This window comes from Tamandua tetradactyla, chromosome 11, assembly GCF_023851605.1.
Source record: "Tamandua tetradactyla isolate mTamTet1 chromosome 11, mTamTet1.pri, whole genome shotgun sequence".
NCBI lineage: Eukaryota > Metazoa > Chordata > Mammalia > Pilosa > Myrmecophagidae > Tamandua > Tamandua tetradactyla.
Window position 1 is genome coordinate 31,820,721 of NC_135337.1, and position 18,444 is coordinate 31,839,164.

The 18,444-nt window shown below is 36.9% G+C and overlaps 1 protein-coding gene across 7 annotated transcripts in view; it reads right to left on the minus strand.

Annotated features, from left to right (window-relative positions):
- RPAP2 (RNA polymerase II associated protein 2) overlaps positions 1 to 18,444 on the minus strand; it is a 206,149-nt gene that overhangs the window by 5,428 nt on the left and 182,277 nt on the right. For all 7 annotated transcript variants that reach the window (XM_077120272.1, XM_077120271.1, XM_077120275.1 and 4 more), the window contains one exon: positions 14,138 to 14,287. In XM_077120272.1, coding sequence (XP_076976387.1) covers positions 14,146 to 14,287 — 142 coding nt within the window. In that variant the 3' untranslated portion in view covers positions 14,138 to 14,145. The remainder of the gene's footprint in view (positions 1 to 14,137; positions 14,288 to 18,444) is intronic.

The following is an 18,444-nucleotide window of genomic DNA, read 5'->3' on the forward strand; positions in this document are numbered from 1 at the left end:
TATCCATATCACCTCAAGCAGAAGTTACTCATCCATTAAGCTAAAACTGCTCTCTTTCTCCTCTCTGCCCCCACTAACTCAACATTAGTCTCTATGATGATTGCTTCTTCTAGGTATTTCATATATGTGAGATCATAAAATATTTGTATTTTTGTCTGGCTTTTTTTCACTCAATATGATTTCTTCAAGGCTCATCCATATTGGAGCATGCATCAGAACTTCATGCCTTCTTATGACTGAATAATATTCTATTGTATGTATATACTGCATTTTATTTATCTGTTGATAGATGCTTTGATTGCTTCTACCACTTGGCTATTGTAATAACACTGCTAGAACACTGGTATGCAAATATCTGTTTGAGACCCTGCTTTCAGTTCTTTTGGCTATAAACAAAGAAGCAGGATTGCTGGATCATATAGTTATTCTATTTTCAATTTTCTGGGGAATTTACAAACTCATTTCCTTGTGGCTGCACTATTATAGAGTGCTACTAGCATTATATAAGTGCTCCTATTTCTCTGTGTCTTCACCAACACTTTTCTTTCTTTCTTTTTTTTAAATAATAGCCTTCCTAGGGGGTGATTTGTTCAAAAATCATTGGGTTTTGATTTGTATTTTTCTGATGATTCATGACATTTTCATGTGCTTACTGGCTATTTGTATTTTGTCTTCAAAGAAATGTCTGTTCAAGGCTTTTGTCTTTTTTTAAATTGGGTTGTCTTTCTGTTATTGAGTTGTGGCAGATCTTTACATATTCTGGATATTAAACCCTTATTGGATATATGGTTCATAATTATTTACTCCCATTCTGTACGTTGACTCTTCATTGTTTTTGATAGTGTCCTTTGACATACAAAATTTTAAATTGTGATGAAGTCCATTTAACCTGTCTTTTCATTTGTTGCTTGTGCTCTGCTGTCAAATCTAAGAAATCACTACCAAATCCAATTTTATGAGAGACTCCTGCCACCAATGTTTTCTTCCAGTAATTTCATGGTTATCTCTGATGTTTAGGTCCTTGATTCATTTAGAGTTAATTTTTGTATATGGTATGAGGTAGTGGTCTCACTTCATTCCTCTGCATGTGGGTATCCAGTTTTCTAAACATTATTTGTTGAACAGACCATTCTTTTACCAATTAATTTAGTTGACTCCCTTGTTAGAAATCAGCTGGATAGATGTGTGAGTTTATTTCTCAACTCTAAATGATATTCCATTAGCTTATGTGTCTCTCTTTCTACCAGTCCCACACTGTTTTGATTACTTTGGCTTTGTAGTAAGTTTTGAGGTTAGGAAGTGTGACATCTCCTACTTTGTTCTTCCCTTGCAATATTGGTTTGGCTATTCAGGGCCCTTGCTATTCCTTACGAGTTTGTGGATCTACTTTTCTCTTTCTGCAACGAAGGTGACTAGGATTTTGATAGGCATTGTTTTGACTCTGCAGCTAGCTTTGAATAGTATTAGACATCTTAATGTTCTCTTCGTATCCATGAACACATGATGTCCTGCTATTTACTTAGTCCTTCTTTCACTTATTTCAATAATGTTTTATAGTTTTTAGTGTACAAGTCCTTCATCTCCTGTATCAGTTTGTTAAGCTGCTGGAATGCAATATATCAGAAATAGAATGGCTTTTAAAAAAAAGAATTGAATAAGCTACAAGTTTACAGTTCTAAAGCTGTGAAAATGTCTAAATGCATCAACAAGAGATTACCTTAACTCAAGAAAGGCTGATATTGTATAGAACACCTCTGTCAGCTGGGAAGGCACGTGGCTGGTGTTTGCTTGTCCTTGTTCCTGGTTCCATTGCTTCCAGCTTCTAATACCAGTAGTTTCCTACTAAGCATCTGTGGGCCTTTACTCAGTTCCTCTAGGACTCTGGGTTTATGCTTGCTTAGCATCTCATGGGAAGGTACATGGCAACGTCTGCTGGGCTCTGCCCGTGTCTAGGCATCTCTATCTATGGGCACTTCAAGCATCTTCAAATATCCATGTCTCTGAAGTAACTTTTCCAAGTGTCCGCATCAACTCTGAGCTTTCTCCAAAAAAGTTTCCTCTTCTAAAGGACTCCATTAAAGTAATCAAGACCTATCTGAAATGGGTAGAGGACATCTCCATCTAATCAAAAGGTCATACCCACATCTAGGCATATCTCATGATCATGGAGATAATCTAGTTAAAATTTCCATCCTACAATATTGAATTAGGATTAAAAGAAATGACTGCTCCCACAAGATTGGATCAGGACTAAAACATCGCTTCTCTGGGGACATAATAGATTTACATTGGCACACCTCCTTACATTATCCCTAGATACTTTATTCGTTTATGAATCACTGTGAAAGGGATTTAAAAATATTCCATTTCAGAATATTTTTTGGTGGTGTATAGAAATTCAACTGATATTTGTTAATCTTGTAGTTGCAACATTGCTAAATTTGCTTATCAATTCTAGAAGTTTTCTTTGGGATCTTCTATATAAAGGATCATGTCATCTGCAAATAGAGATTAGTTTTACTTTTTCCTTTCTGACTTGAATAGCTCTTTTTTTTTTTTTTTTTTACATAGGCCAGGCACCAGGAATCGAACCCGGATATTAACCAGGGTCTCCGGCATGGCAGGTAAGAATTCTGCCACTGAGCCACTGGTTGCCCACCCTGAATGGCGTATTTCTTTTTCTTGCCTAATTGCTTTGGCAAGGACTTCCAGTATAATGTTGCATAACAGTGGTGGAAGTGAGCATCCTTGTCTTGTTCCTGATTTCAGGGAGGCTTTCAAATTTTTCATCACTGAGTATAAAGTTAGCTACAAGTTTTACATATATGCTGTTTATTATGTTGAGGAAATTACTGTCTGTTCTCTGAGTGTTTTTATCATGAAAAGGTGTTTGCTTTTGTCTAAAGACTTTTCTGCATCAATTGAGACAATCATGTGATGGTTTTCCCTTCATTCTGTAAATGTGGTGTTTTCACTGATTCGCTCAAGTTGAACCATCCTTGCATTCCTGGAATAAATCCTAAATGTTCCTGGTGTATAATTCTTTTACTATGCTGCTGGATTTTATTTGATATTATTTTACTGAGGATTTTTACATTTACATTCATAAGGGGAATGTCTCTTTTTTCCTCGTGATGTCTTTATCTGACTTTGGTATTATAGTAATGCTGGCTTCATAAAATGAGTTAGGAAGTGTTCCATCCTCTTCAGTATTTTGGAAAAGACTGAATAGGATTGGTTTTAATTCTTTCTTGAAGTAGAATTTACAAGTGAAGCTGTCTGATCCTGGACTTCTTTGTTGGGAGGTTTTTGATTACTGATTTAATTTCTTTACTTATTATAGGTCTGTTAAGATCCTCTATTTCTACTTGAGTCAATGTAGATAAATTTTGAGTTTTTAGGAATTTTTAAATTTCCTCCTGGTTATTAACTAGCTTACAGTTGGTTTATAGTATTCTCTTTTATTTTTTTTAATTTCTGAAGATCAGTTGTAATGTCCCCTTATATTCTGGATTTTAGTTAGCTGTGTCTGTGCTGGTTTGAAAGGATTCATGTACCTTAGAAAAGCCATGTTTTAATTCTAATCAGTCTTGTAGGAGCAATGGCTTCTTTTAATCCTTATTCAGTACTGTATGCTAGAAACTTTAATTAGATTATCTCCAAGGCGATGTGATTCAATCAAGTGTGGATATTAAACTTGATGAGGTGGAAAGATGTCTCTAGCCATTCCAGGTGGGTCTTGATTATTTTACTGGAATCTTCTAAAAGAGGAAGCATTTTTGGAAAAGGCTTGATATTCTGAGAGAGCAGAGAATGATGACAGAATGACACAGCTACAAGAAGCAGAGAGTCCACCAGCCAGCGACCTTTGGAGATGGAGGAGAATGCCCCTGGGGGAGCTTCATGAAACAAGAGGCCCAGAGAGGAAGCTAGCAGACACCATGTGCCTTTCAACTTGAGAGAGAAACCCTGAACTTCACTGACCTTCTTGAATATCAAAGTATCTTTACCTGGATGCCTTAGATTGGACATTTCTATAGACTTGCTTTTATTGGGACATTTTCATGGCCTTAGAAATGTAAACTTGTAACTTATCTAATTCCCTATTTAAAAGCTATTCTGTTTCTGGTATATTGCATTCCAGCAGGTAGCAACAGTGTCCTCTTTTTATTTTTCCCCCTTGTCAGTCTAACTAAAGGTTTGTCAATTTTACTGATCTTTTCAAAGAACCAAGTTATTTCATTGATTCTCTTATTTTTTTATCTCCACTCTAATATTTATTATTTCTTCCTTTCTACTTAGTTTAGGTTTAATTTGCTCTTCTTTTTTTATCCACCAGATGTGATGTTAGGTTATTGATTTTAGATTTTTCTTCTTTTTCATTATAGGCATTCATATTCATATATTCATATTCATATTTATTCATATGAATTTTGCTGGCTTTGCAGCATCCCATAAGTTTTGGTATGTTGAATTTTAGTTTTCAGTTGTCTCAAGGTATTTCTTAACTTTCCTAATGATTTCTTCTTTGACCCACCCATTGATTATTTAAGAGTGTTGTTTAATTTCCATACATTTGTGGATTCTCCAGTTTTCCTTCTGTTATTAATTTCTAGCTTCATTCCATTGTGATTGGAGAAGATGCTTTGTAAAATTTCAATCTTTTTAGATTGAGACTTGTTTACTGACTTAACATGTGATCTCTCCTGAAGAATGATCCATGTGCACTTGAGAAGAATCTGGATTTTTCTATTGTTGGGTGCAGTGTCTATTAGGTCTAGTTCATTTAAGTATTATTCAAGTTCTCCATTTCCTTACTTACCTTCTGTTTGGATGTTTAATCCCTTGATGAAAGTAGTATCTCCAATAATAATCAGAGAAGTGTCTATTTCTCTCTTTAGTTCTGCCATGTATTTTGGGGCTCTGTGAGGACTGACACTTTTATTAACATAATATAATATATAATATTAATATAATATAATGTAGTGTCCTTTTTTTGTCTCTTGTAATTGTTTTTGACTTACCATCTATTTTATCAGATATTAGTATAGCCACTCCCGTTTTCTTTGGGTTATTTGTATGTAATCTTTTTTTCATTCTTTTACTTTCAACCTAGTTGTGTTTTGGGTCTAAGGGAAGTCTACTGTAAAAAACATACAGTTGGAGCATGCTTTTAAATCCAGTCTGCCAATGTCTTTTGTTTGGAGTGTTTAACCCATTTACATTTAATGTAATTACTGATAAGGTAGGACTTCAGTCATTTTCCTTTTGTTTCTTGTATGTCATTTTTTGGTCCCTCTTTTCCTTCATTGCAGCCTTCTTTTGTGTAAAGTGGTCTTTTATGAGTAAGTGTTTGATCTTTTTCTCATTTTGTTTCTGCATATATTTTAAATACTTTATGGTTACAATGGGGTTTATATAAAGCAAATAAATCTATATATCCTACTAATTTGAAATGATACTAATTTAACTTCAAAAGCATACAGTCTCTGTGCCTATATATCTCCATTCCATCTCTTTATGTTGTTTTTGTCATATTACTGCTTTATACTTTTTGCATGCCTATATATAACAGAAAAATGATTATATTTATTCAATTGTATCCTAAATCTTATAAGAAATAAAAAGCAGAGTTACATAACAAGGATAAAATAATATGGGTTTTTTTTTTTTTATTAGTTAGGGTTCTCCAGAGAAACAGAATCAACAGGAAATATTTGTAAATATAAAATTTATAAAAGTGTCTCATGAAACCATGGGAACATAGAGTCCAAAATCTGTAGGGCAGGCTGTGAAGCTGATGATTCTGATGGAGGGTCTGGACGAACTCCACAGGAGAAACTTGCCAGCCAAGGCAAGAAGAGAGCCTGTCTCTTCTGAATCCTCCTTAAAAGGCTTCCAGTGGTTAGATTAAGCATCACTCATTGCAGAAGACACTCCCCTTGGCTGATTACGAATGGAATCAGCTGTGGATGCAGCCAATGTGGTCATGATTTAATTCTATGAAATGTCATCATAACAACAGACAGGCCAGCACTTGTTCAACCAGACAAACAGGTACCACCACTTGGCCAAGTTGACACATGGACCTGACCATGGCAGGTTTGCATTTATCCATGCAGTTACCTTTACTGGGGATGTTAATTTCTTCATACTGCTCCAAGCTACTACTTAATGTCCTCTTCTTTCATGCCAAAGAACTTTAGCTCTTCTTGTAGGCAGGTCACTGTGACAAACTCTCTCTGTTTTTATCCATCTGTGAATATCTTAAACTTTCCTCAAAGTTGAAGGACAGGACAGAATTCAAGGCTATAGAATTCTTACCTGGAAGTTTTCTTCTTTCAATGCCTTAAATATGTCACACCACTGCCTTCTATCCTTCATGGTTTCTGAAGACAAACTGACATGACACACTCTTGCTGAAGATCCCTTGTATGCTAAAAATTGTTTCTCTCTTGCTGCTTCCTGAATTTCTGTTTATTTTTGGCATCTGACTTTAAAAAATAATTATATGTTTTTGAGCACGTTTATTTGGGGTTTATCTTGTTTGGAGTTTGCTGGGCTTCTTGGATGTGTCTATTCATCTCTTTCATCAGATTTGGGAAGTTTCTGGCCATTATTTCCTCAAATATTCTTTCTGCTCCCTTTTCCTTCTCATCTCCTTCTTGGACTCCCATAATGCATATATTAGTGTGTTTCATGGTGTCCTAAAGGTTCTTAGGCTCTGCTCATTTTTTTTTTTCATTCCTTTCTCTATTGGCTCTTAAGACCATCAAAATTATACAGTCTTTCAGTTTGCTGATTTTTTTCTTCTGCCTGTTCAAATCTGCTACCTCTAGTGTACTGTTTTTTATCCAAAAAGTTGTTTTGTTCTTTTTAAACATTTTTTATTTTTCCTTTTTGTTCACACATCACCTTCTTAATTTCCTTTTGCTATATGTCCATGCTCTCCTTTACCTTGTTTAAATTATTTAGGACATTTGGCTGAACATCTTAAATTAATTGCTCCAATACCTGTGCATCCTGTTTTAACTTGTTCTTTTGAATGAGTTATCTGTTCCTGTTTCTTTGTATGACTTTTGAACTTTTGCTGACATATGTATTTGGCTGCATACAGTGTACTTTATGGATGTTACATGACAAAAGAGGGCTTCTTAAACTGCTCCCTTTTTTAGGGGAGTTTGGGATAGTAATCATTTCAAGGATGGGGTATTCTCAGTGTTGGGGCAAGGACTCCCTAGTAGCTGCCTGCATTGCTCTTCCTCTTGTGCTATAATTGGAGTTTGTGGGCCAGAGAGCTTTTACTCCTTGGAAGCCATGAAGACTCTAAGGTGTACCATTTTGTTGCTGCAGCCAAATTCACTTTCATAACAGGAGCTTGAAAAGTGGTTGTTAAGGCCAGTGACAGCCCCAGCATCAAAGATGGTAGAACTGGTATCACAGGTGATAAACTTGTCCTTAGTATAGCATAGGATGCCCCTTAGGTAGCCCTCTGATTCCTGCTTTACCACCTTTCTTTTTTGTGTTTTTTAGAGAAGTTGTAGGTTGACAAAAAAATCATGTAGAAAATACAGGTTTCTGAACCTCCTGCCACCCATTATTAATACTTTATGTTAGTATGGTACATTTGTTACAGCTGATGAAAAATATTACTATAATTGCACTACTGACTATAATCCATGGTTTATTCTAAGGCTCACTATGTTGTACAGTCCTAAAATTTAAAAAAATTTTTTATTCTAGTAACATATATACAACCTAAAACTTCCGCCTTATAACCACACTAAAACATATAATTTGGTGCTGTCAAATACACTGACAATGTGGTGCTACCATCACTACCATTCATTTCCAAATTTCTTCCATCCCCCAAAGAGAAACTGTACAATTTAAGCATTAACTCCCCATTTCCTACCCTGAGCCCATCCCTGGTAACCAATATTCTAGATTTTGACTCTAGGAGTTTGCATGTTCTAATTATTTCATATCATTAAGATCATACAATATTTGTCTCTTCGTGTTTGGCTTATTTCACTCAACATGATGCCTTCAAGGTTCATCCATGCTGTCACATGTATCAGAACCTCTTTCTTTTTTTCACGGGCTGAATAATATTCCATTGTGTATATATACAACATTTTGTTTTACCATTCATCTGCTTGATGGGTTTGGACTGCTTCCACTTTTTGGCAACTGTGAATATACTGTATTAACACTGGTGTACAAATAGCTGCTCAAGTCCCTGCTTTCAATTCTTTTGGGTATATATCTATAAGGGGGTTGCCAGGTCATATGGTAATTCTGTACGTAATTTCTGAGGGACTGCAAACTGTTTTCCACAGTGGCTGCACCATTTTATATCTGCACCAGCAATGAATGAGTGTTCTATTTCTTCACATCCAAAATTCAACATTTGTAATATTCTTTTATTCTTTTTTTAAATAGTAGTGACTGTAGTAGGTGTGAAATGGTATCTCACTGTGGTACCACTTGCATTTCCTAATGGCTAATGATGTTGAGCATCTTATCTTTTCGTGTGTTTTTTGGCCCTTTTTATATCCTCTTTAGAGAAGTGTCTATTTACGTATTTTGCCTTTTAAAAATTGTTTTATTTTTTATTTTTGTTTTTCGTTGGTGAGTTGTAGGATTTCTTTATGTATTCTGGATAGTAAACCCTTATCAGATATGTGGAAATATTTTCTCCCACTGTGTAAGTTGTCTTCACTTTCCTATTAAAGTCCATTGATGCACTAAAGATTTTAGATTTGAGAAGGACCAATTTATTTATTTTTTCTTTTGTTGCTTGTGCTTTGGATATAAAGTCTAAGAAACCATTGCCTAACACAAGATTCTGAAGATGCTTAAAGTATTCTTCTAGGAATTTTATAGTTCTGGTTCTTATATTTAGGTCTTGATTCAATTTTTGTATAATGTGTGAAAGGTGGGTCCTCTTTCATTCTTTTGCATATGGATATCCAATTCTCCGAGCACCATATTTTGAAGAGATTGTTTTTCCTAACTGAGTAGACTTGGCAGCCTTGTCAAAAATCAACAGGTCATATATATGAGGAATTTTAATATAAGGAACTGTCAGTCCTCCAACTTAAGTTATTTTTCAAGATGTTTTTGGCTATTTGGGTTCCACTGCCCATCCCATATGAATGTGATGATTGGCTTTGCCATTTTTGTTTTGGGTAGAAGTGACATCTTAACAATATTTAGTATTCCAATCCATGAGCATGGATTTTAGATCTCCTTTAATTTCTTTTAGTAAAGTTTTGTAGTTGTGCAGGTATAAGTCCTTTATAGTATTGGTTAAATTTATTCCTAGATATCTGATTCTTTTAGTTGCTATTGTAAATAGAAATTTTTTTCTCATCAGATTGCTCATTACTAATGTACAGAAAACTACTGAGTTTTGCATGTTGATCTTGTACCCCACCTCAGTGCTGAATTTGTTTATTAGTGCTAGTAGCTTGGTTGTTTGATTTTTTGGGACTTTATATATATATAGGATCATGGCACCTGAAATAGTGAAAGTTTTATTTCTTCCTTTCTAATCTGGATCCCTTTATTTCTTTTTTTTCCACCTAATTGCTCTGGGTACAATGTTGAATATCGGTGTTGACAGTGAGCATCCTTGTTTGTGAGCATAGAAGGAAAGCTTTCAGTCTTTCACCATTGAGGATGATTTTAGCAATGGGTTTTTCAAAAATGCCCTTTATAATGTTGAGGAAATAATCATCTACTTCTATTTTTATAAGTGATCTTATCAAGAAAGGATGTTGGATTTTGTCAAATGCCTTTTCTGCATAAAATGAGAGGATTCTGTGTTTTTTCTCTTCATTTGATTAATGTGTGTTAATTACATTACTGGATTTTCTTAGTTGAATAGTTGAACCACTATTGCATACCTGGAATAAATCTTATTTGATCATGGTGTATAATTCATGATTTTACTTACTAGTATTTTGTTCAGGGTTTTTGCATCTATAGCCATAAAATAAAATTGGTCTGTAGGTTCCTTGTAGTTACTTTATTTGACTTTGGTATTAGGGTGATGTTGGTCTCATAGAAAGAGCTAGGTAGTGTTCCTTCCTTTTCAATTTTTTGGAAGAATTTGAGCAGAATTGGAGTTCTTCCTGGAATCACTGGTTGAATTCCTCTGTGAAGCATCTGGCCCTGGACTCTTCTTGTTGGGAGGTTTTTGATGACTGATTCAATTCCTTTTAATTGGTCTGTTGAGATCTTCTGTTTCTTCTAGGCAGTGTAGGCTGTTCTTGTGTTTCTAGGAACATGTCCATTTCATCTAGATTGTCTAATTTTGGGTGTATAGTTGTTCATAGTATCCTCTTATGATCCTTTTTATTTCTTTGGCATCAGAAGTAATGTATCCCCTCTCATTTTTAATTTTATTTGCCTCGTTTCTCATTTGTTCTTTGCCATTCTACTAAGGGTTTGTCAATTTTACTGATCTTTTCAAGGAACCAACATTTAGTTCTGTTAATGCATCTCTATTTTTTTTTAATTCTGTTTATTTCTAATGTTTTTTCGTTCTTCTTCTTGTTTTGGGTTTAGTTTGTTGATCCTTTTTTAGTTCTTCCAGGTATGCAGTTAAGTCTTTGATTTTAGCTCTTCTTTTTTAACCTAAGTGTTTATTCTACAGATTTCCCTCTTAGCACTATCTCTGCTGCATTCTGCTAGTTTTGATATGTTATGTTCTTATTTTCATTCATCTCAAGATATATACTGATTTCCATTGTAATTTTTTCTTTGACCCAATGATTTTAAGAATGTGTTACTTAACTTCCATATATTTGTGGATTTTTTCATTTTTTACCTGTTAATGATTTCCAGTGGTTAGAGGAGATGCTTTGTATAATTCTAAGCTTTTAAAACTTATTGAGACTTGTTTTGTGACCCAAGATGTGTTCTATTTTGGAGAAACATACATGTGCACTTGAGAAGAATGTATATCTTACTGTTTTGGGATGCAATGTTCTGCATAGGTCTGTCAGGTCTAGTCATTTATCATATTATTCAAGTTCTTTGTTTCCTTATCAATGTTCTCTCTGGAGGTTTATCTATTGATGAAAGTGGCATATTAAAGTCTTCAACTATTATATTGTAGAGGTGTCTCCCCCTCTCCCTTCAGTTTTGCCAGTGTATGCCTCGTGTATTTTCAGGCACTGTGGTTAGGTATATAAATATTTGATTGTTATTTCTTCTTGGTGAATTGACTCTTTTAATATATAGTATCCTTTTTTTGTCTCTTGTAACAGGTTTTGACTTAAAGTCTATTTTGTCTGATAATAGTATAGCTATCCTAGCTCTTTTTTGTTTACTAATTATATGGATCTTTCTCCATTCTTTCACTTTCAACTTATTTGTATTTTTGGGTCTAAGGTGAGTCTCTTGTAAACAACTTATAGTTGCTTTGTACTTTTTAAATCCATTCTGCCAATCTGTATTTTTTGATTGGAGAGTTTAATCCATTAACATTCAGGGCTCTTGCTGTAAAGGTAGTACTTACTTCAGCTATTTGGTTTTTATACATCATATTTTTTTGTTTCTCTTTTTGTTTAATGCAACCTCCTTCTCCATAGAGGTGATCTTTTATGATGTACCTGGCTGATTCCTTTCTCATTTCTGTTTCTGTATATTTTTAAAATACTTTCTTTGTAGTTACCCTGGCGTTTGTAATAACTACACAACCTATGTCTATACCCTCCTAATTTGAAAAGATAGCAACTTAGCTTCAATAGCAAATATGTTCTCTGCCCCCATATATCTGTTTTCCCTCTTTATGTTGTTTTTGTCCCACATTACTTCTTTAGGCAAACTATGCCTTTTTCTTGTTCAATGGTATTCTGATTCTTATAGGAATTAAAGAGTTGAGCTATATGAGGATACAGAACTATAGGGTTTTTCATTTATCTTTTTAGTTACCTTTACTGAAAATCTTCACTTCTTCACAGTACTCCAAGCCACTCTCTTCTGTCTTTTCCTTTCTATCTGCAGAACTTCCTTTGTAATTCTTATAGAGAAGGTCTTTTTGTTCACAAACTCTCTCAATTTCTATTTATCTTTGAATATTTTAAACTCTCACTCATTTTCGCTAGATAAATAATTTTGGGCTGACAGCTTTTCTCTCAGTACCATAAATACATCATGCCACTGCCTTCTCCATCGTTTCTGATGAGAGAATCCCTTGAGGGTCTTTATTGAGGATCCTGTGTATGTGACGAATTGCTTTTCTCTTGCTGTTTTCAGAATTATCTCTTTATCTTTGGCATCTGACATTCTGATTAGTTTGTGACTCCGAACAGGTATATTACAGATCATTCTCTTTGGAGTACCTTATGCTTCTTGAACATGTATATATACTTTCATGAGAATTGGGAAATTTTTGGTCATTGTCCTTAAATATTTTCTGCCCCTTCTCCCTTCTCTTCTTCTGGGACACCCATGATGCATATGTTTGTAACATTCCATCAGTCACTTAAGTCCCTGAGACTGTTATTTTTTCTGTTCTTCTCACTGTATGATTTCGATGGTCCTGTCTTCTAGTTCATTAATTCTTTCTTTCTGCCTGTTCAAATCTGTTGTTACATGCCTCTACTATATTTTTGATCTTCATTATTGTGCCTTTCATCTTCATTTTTTTGTTATGTTTCTTTTTAGCCTTTCAAATTCTTTTATATGCTCACACATTGTCTTCTTAATATCCTTTAGCTCTACTTCTACCATTAGTTTATTCCTATCATGTTTTCTTTCAGCTCCTTGCATTGATTTAGGAGATAATTTGAATTTCTTTGATTAGTTCCAAATTCTATGACGTGTCTCCTCTGAAGTTTTCATTTGTTCCCTTGACTGAGTGATATCTTCCTGTTTCTTAGTATGGCTTGTAATGTTTTTCTGATGTCTGGATATCTGAATATTTTGATGTGTTAACTGTGAAGTTCACTTTCTCCCTCTTGCCTAGGATTTTATTGTTGACTCTGGTCCACTTATTCTGGACCTTTTTAATAGTCCATGTTAAATTGTTCAGATTTTCTTAGCTCTTCTGCACCTGATTCTTGTGTAGGATATGCAGCACAATTTTTTTTTGGTATGCTGCGTGGGGTCACATTTCATTCTTTTTCCATAGGATTATCTGCTATTGCAGCACCATTTGTGGAATATATATATATATATATATATATTTGTTGTTGTTGTTGTTGAGAGTGCACAGGCCAGGAATCAAACCTGGGTCTCCAGCATGGCAGGTGGGTACAATTTCTAAGATTGCCCTTTTCTGTGCAATTGTTTCACCTGCAGGAGAAAGCTTCCTTCTTCTGTTCCTTCTCTGGGACTCTTGATCTGTTCTGTAATTTTTGTGAAGAATTTTCCTCCCAGATCCTATAATTTGTTAAATTCTCTCCCTCACTCCCCCCTTTACATTGTATTTTTCTGTTCTGGGATCTATCCTATACAGCAGTTCAATTTCTCTTTTTTCCCCCCCATGAGGCTCTTCTGCCTCAATATCCTGCCCCAGGGAGTCAGATGGGATGAATCCAGACAGGTCTATTTTGTGTTTTGGTGGTCCAGCAAACAGAGACTGGATTGAATGTGTGTACCTCTTGCTCAGTTCTGCTGAGTCTCTTTTTAAGTCCTGCAGGCACTTTTGTATGTGGCACTACACAGTTGCTTGTTTTCTGCCCTGGATCTCTGTGGACTTGGGTCCTTGTGCCTGTATATGCATTCTAACTTGCTGTTTTGAGTGGCTGTATAGTCCTCATACAGGGCAAAAGGAATCCAGGCAATGGTGATTCTGTGTGATTCTTAAAATAGCAAAAGACAGAGTAAAAGGGGTCTCTGGCAGGCCTGAGATATAAATCTCCTACCTGATTTTAGTGTTTCTTTGATTCACTGTGTGTGGAGTCCTTCCTTCAGTTGCTATTTTACTTCAGAGTTCCAAAAAGTGGAATTTGTTAAATTTATTACTTGATTCCGAGGGGAGACTTTTCCAGGGGATGTCTTATGTTTCCATGTTGATGATGTTACTACATGTGGTTTTAAAAGTTTTCAATATGAAAAGAGAATCTACAGAGGCAACAAATGACAAACCAGTAAAGTAAAACACAATCCAACTCACCACTCTGGTTAACAGCTGGTTCTAAATATGATTGTTAAACTTTCAAGGTCTTCATTCTTTAAATGTAGTTCTTCAAGCAAGGTGGCTATAAATTGTGTAAACACTATATTTTCCTGAGAATTCTTCTGAATGCTAAAAATCGGGGCCAGTCTGAAACAATCAGAAATATTGCATATCCATGAAATGGGAAGGGATAGGGGATTCCCCGATTTCCAAAAGAAATTTCATGAAGGTTATCAGTCTTTCTGACTTAAGAAGACTCCCAGACAGAAAAGGCTTTACTAACAAAGGCAGAAGGGAAATTGCAGAAAAAGATCAAAAGGTCACACATAAAAAGCCTGCATCTATACCATGTTTCATCATACTGACAAAAACTACTAAAATTCTGCCAAGAAAATAAAATTTAATGAAGTCTTTCCACTTTGGAAAGGGATATGTGTTGAGGTGCTTAGAGCTGAGAATTGCCTTAAAAAATCACTTATACTGAACATTTGGATTTCTGGGAAGATGGTGGAATAGGATAGGTTGCACTCACCCCTACTCTGAGGAACAGCTAGAAAAGTGACAGAAAAATGACTGTGACAGTGATTCCAGGGTGTAATTGACCTAAGAGGGTCTTCTACATCACATAGGGAGGCCCTGCTTACAAAAGCTAAGGAATTAAGATGCAGAGAATGGAAGACCATCTAACTAGTTTTACAGCCTAACATGGCTCTTTCCAAATAGAGGCCCAGAGCCCTCAGGAGTGCATGTACAGGGAGATGGGAACTAGGAAGTCAAGCCATGTTCCTTGAATGCACCACACCCATGTATGCCACCCACTCCCCCCACACCTGAAACCTGCCCCCAACCCTGTGACTTCCTGTCACTCCCCCTGTACCCAGATACCCAAGCCCAGCCACCAGCACTCCAAGAACCCCCAACAGGACCCCCCCACTCCCATGCCTACCCCAGGTCTGCCCACCTTGGCTGCCCAAGTATATACTTTCACCCTGCCCCCATGAGACTTGTGCCCCAGCGCCTAGCCCCTTACCTCCACCTTCCTCATGGCACCTGCAGGCAATCACCCACACATCCGTGCCATACCTGCCCCCAAACCATGCAGGCTGAACCCCTGCCCTGCCCCAACCTGAGCTCTGTGCATGCGTACACTCATGGCCTACCTACCCCAGCACCCATCATGCATCCAGGCACTATCCCCTTGACTCCTGCACCTTGCCCACCCTGCCTCACAAATGTGCGCTACCCCACCCTGCCCCCTAGCTCTGTAAGTCACTTGGTCACGCATCTGTGCCACACACCTCTACCCATGCAGACATGCACCTGGCCCCGACCACTCTTGTGCTCTATACATACACACACCCATGCCCTGCATCCTGCACCCATGCCAGGGCCTCGTAGTGCCATGACACGCACACATAAGCATACCCTGTGCCCTGCCCCTGTGTACACACGTATTCGAATCTTGGTCCCCCTGGATCCCCTCCACTCACATAAGCATGCACCTGTGCCCTGTGCCCTGCCCTCTGCACCGGGAACTCCTCACTGTGATACCCAAGACCTCTGTACTCCACATGCCCACCTGTAACCTGCCCCTGCACAGAGTCCCCCATCAGCCTCCTGTCACATCCTGCTTCTGTGTCCCCCATGTTGCACCCTGCTCCTGAGCTCCAAGGCTTACCCAAGCATCACCCTGCACCCAGGCCCCTGCGCCGCCTCCCACAACCTAGCGCCCCTATACTTGATGCTCCTGGACAGCAGTGTAGCACTCCTGACCTGTGCCTATCCCTGTGCTGCACTTGTCACCACACCACTGTACCTTGCCCCACACACTATGTCCCGCCCCACACATGTCCCGCAATACAAAACTTGAGAATACTGAAGGAAATCAACTTCCAAAGTAACCCTATCAAGATAATTACATGCCCTGAAGGTAACAGATAGTCACGGAGCATATGAAGATACAAACAGATATAGCCTAGCCTTATGACCAAATTAAAACACCGGAGGAGCCACAGACTTTGGAACAACTAATCAAAGATATTTATATAACTTTAAAAGTAAAATCAATGGGTTGGCTAATGACATAAAGGAGATCAAGAAGACAGAAGAGCATAAAGAAGAATTTGAAAGAATAAATAGAAAAATAGCAGATATCACAGAGATTAAAGATTCTACAGACCAAAAAAATATATACTAGACACACACAGCATCAGATTTGAAGAAGCAGAAGAAAGAATAAGCCAACTAGAGAACAGGACAGTTGAACATGCAAAAGAACAAATGACAAAAAAGATGGAAAAGTTTGAATTTGCTCTCAGGGAATGATGGACAAAACAAAGTGTACAGATATAAGAATCATCAGTGTCCCAGAAGGAGAAGAGAAAAGGGCTAGAAAGATTAGTTGAGTATATAATGGGGGAAAACTTCCCAACCCTTATAAAAGACATAAATATGCAAATCAAAGAAGCCCAATGAGTTCCAAATAGATTAAATTGAAATATGCCCACCCCAAGACACATACGAATCAGTCTGTCAAATGTTGAAGAGAAGCAGAAAATCCTGAAAGCAGCAAGAGAAAAACAATCTACTACATATAAGCTGAGTTTGGACTACTCAACAGGCACTATGGAAATGAGAAGGCAGTGGTATGACATATTTAAGATCCTGAAAGAGAAAGACTTCCAACAAAGAATTCTGAACCCAGCCAAACTGTCCTTCAAAACTGAGGGAGATATTAAAATTTTCAAACAAATAAATGCTGAGAGAATCTGTTAACAAGAGACTGGACCTAAAACAAGTACTAAAGGGAGTTCTGTCAGCTGAAAAAAGAACAAACAGGAGAGGGAGGTCTGGAGGAGGGCATAAAATTGAGAAGTTACCAACAACTTAAGGGATAAAAAGAGAAAGAGGGAAAAGAATATACAGATCTGACAAATAAGTCCAAAGGATAAGAAGGTGGAGTTAAGAAACGCCTTTACAATAATAACCTTGAATGTTAATGGACTAAATTCACCAATTAAAAGACAGATTGGCAGAATGGATAATGAAATATGATCCAGCTATACATTGCTTACAAGAGCCTCATTTTAGACCAAAGGATGTAAAGAGATTGAAAGCACAAGGATGGAAAAAGATGTTTTATGCAAGCTGTAACCAAAAGAAAGCCGGAGGACCCATACTAATATCAGACAAAATGGACTTCAAATGTAAAGACATTATAAGAGACAAAGAAGGATGCTACATGTTAATAAAAGGGGCAATTCACCAAGAAGAAATAACAATCATAAAGGTTTGTATTTATAATCAAGGACTCCAAAGTACATGAAGCAAACAGTAGTAGAAATGAAGGGAGTGATAGATGTTTCAACAATAATAGCAGAAGACTTCAATACACAACACTCCTCTATAGACAGAACAACCAGATAGAGGATCAACAAGGAGATCGAGAAGTTAAACAATTTGATAAATGAATAACCTAACAGACATATATAGGTCATTACACCCTAAACACCAGGATATACATTCTTCTCTAGTGCTCATGGAACATTCTCCAGGATAGATCATATACTGGGTCATAAAACAGGTCTTTATAAATTTGAAAACATTGAAATGATTCAAAGCACCTTCTATGATCACAATGGAATGAAGCTGGAAATCAGTAACAACCAAAGAACCAGACCTTCCACAAATATAAGGAGGTTAAATAATGTACTCTTAAACAACCAGTGCGTCATAAAGAAATTGAAAGAGAGATTGGTAACTATCTGGAGACAAATGAAAATGAGAATACGACATAACAGAACATATGGGATGTGGCAAAGGCAGTGCTGAGAGGAAAATTTATTGGCCTAGCTACCTATATTAAAAAAAAGAAGGGCAAAAATCAAGGACTTAACTGCTCACTGGAGGAATTAAGAGAAAGAACAGCAAATGAATTCCAAAGCAAATAGAATAGGAGAAATAACAAAGATTAAAGCAGGCGAGATGGCTTAGTGAGGTGTGGAATTTAGTTTGTCCTCTGAAGCAGCTAGTAAACAGCCAGGAACAGTACAGAACAACTGCTGGGGCTACATCTGCAACTGGACACACAGCATACACCAGTCTGGATAAGCTGGACTGGCTGAGACCCCACACAGCACTGTAAGTCCCTCAAACCACAGAGGCCAGCGCCCCTCCCTCTTAGGCACGAAGGCTGGGTCCCCGAAGGGAAAGGAAACATACTTGACTAGCAGCCAGGGCTTAGCTCAACCAAACTCAACTTGCGGAATTAACAAGTCTGACTACTGAAAATGGGCCCCCAGCAC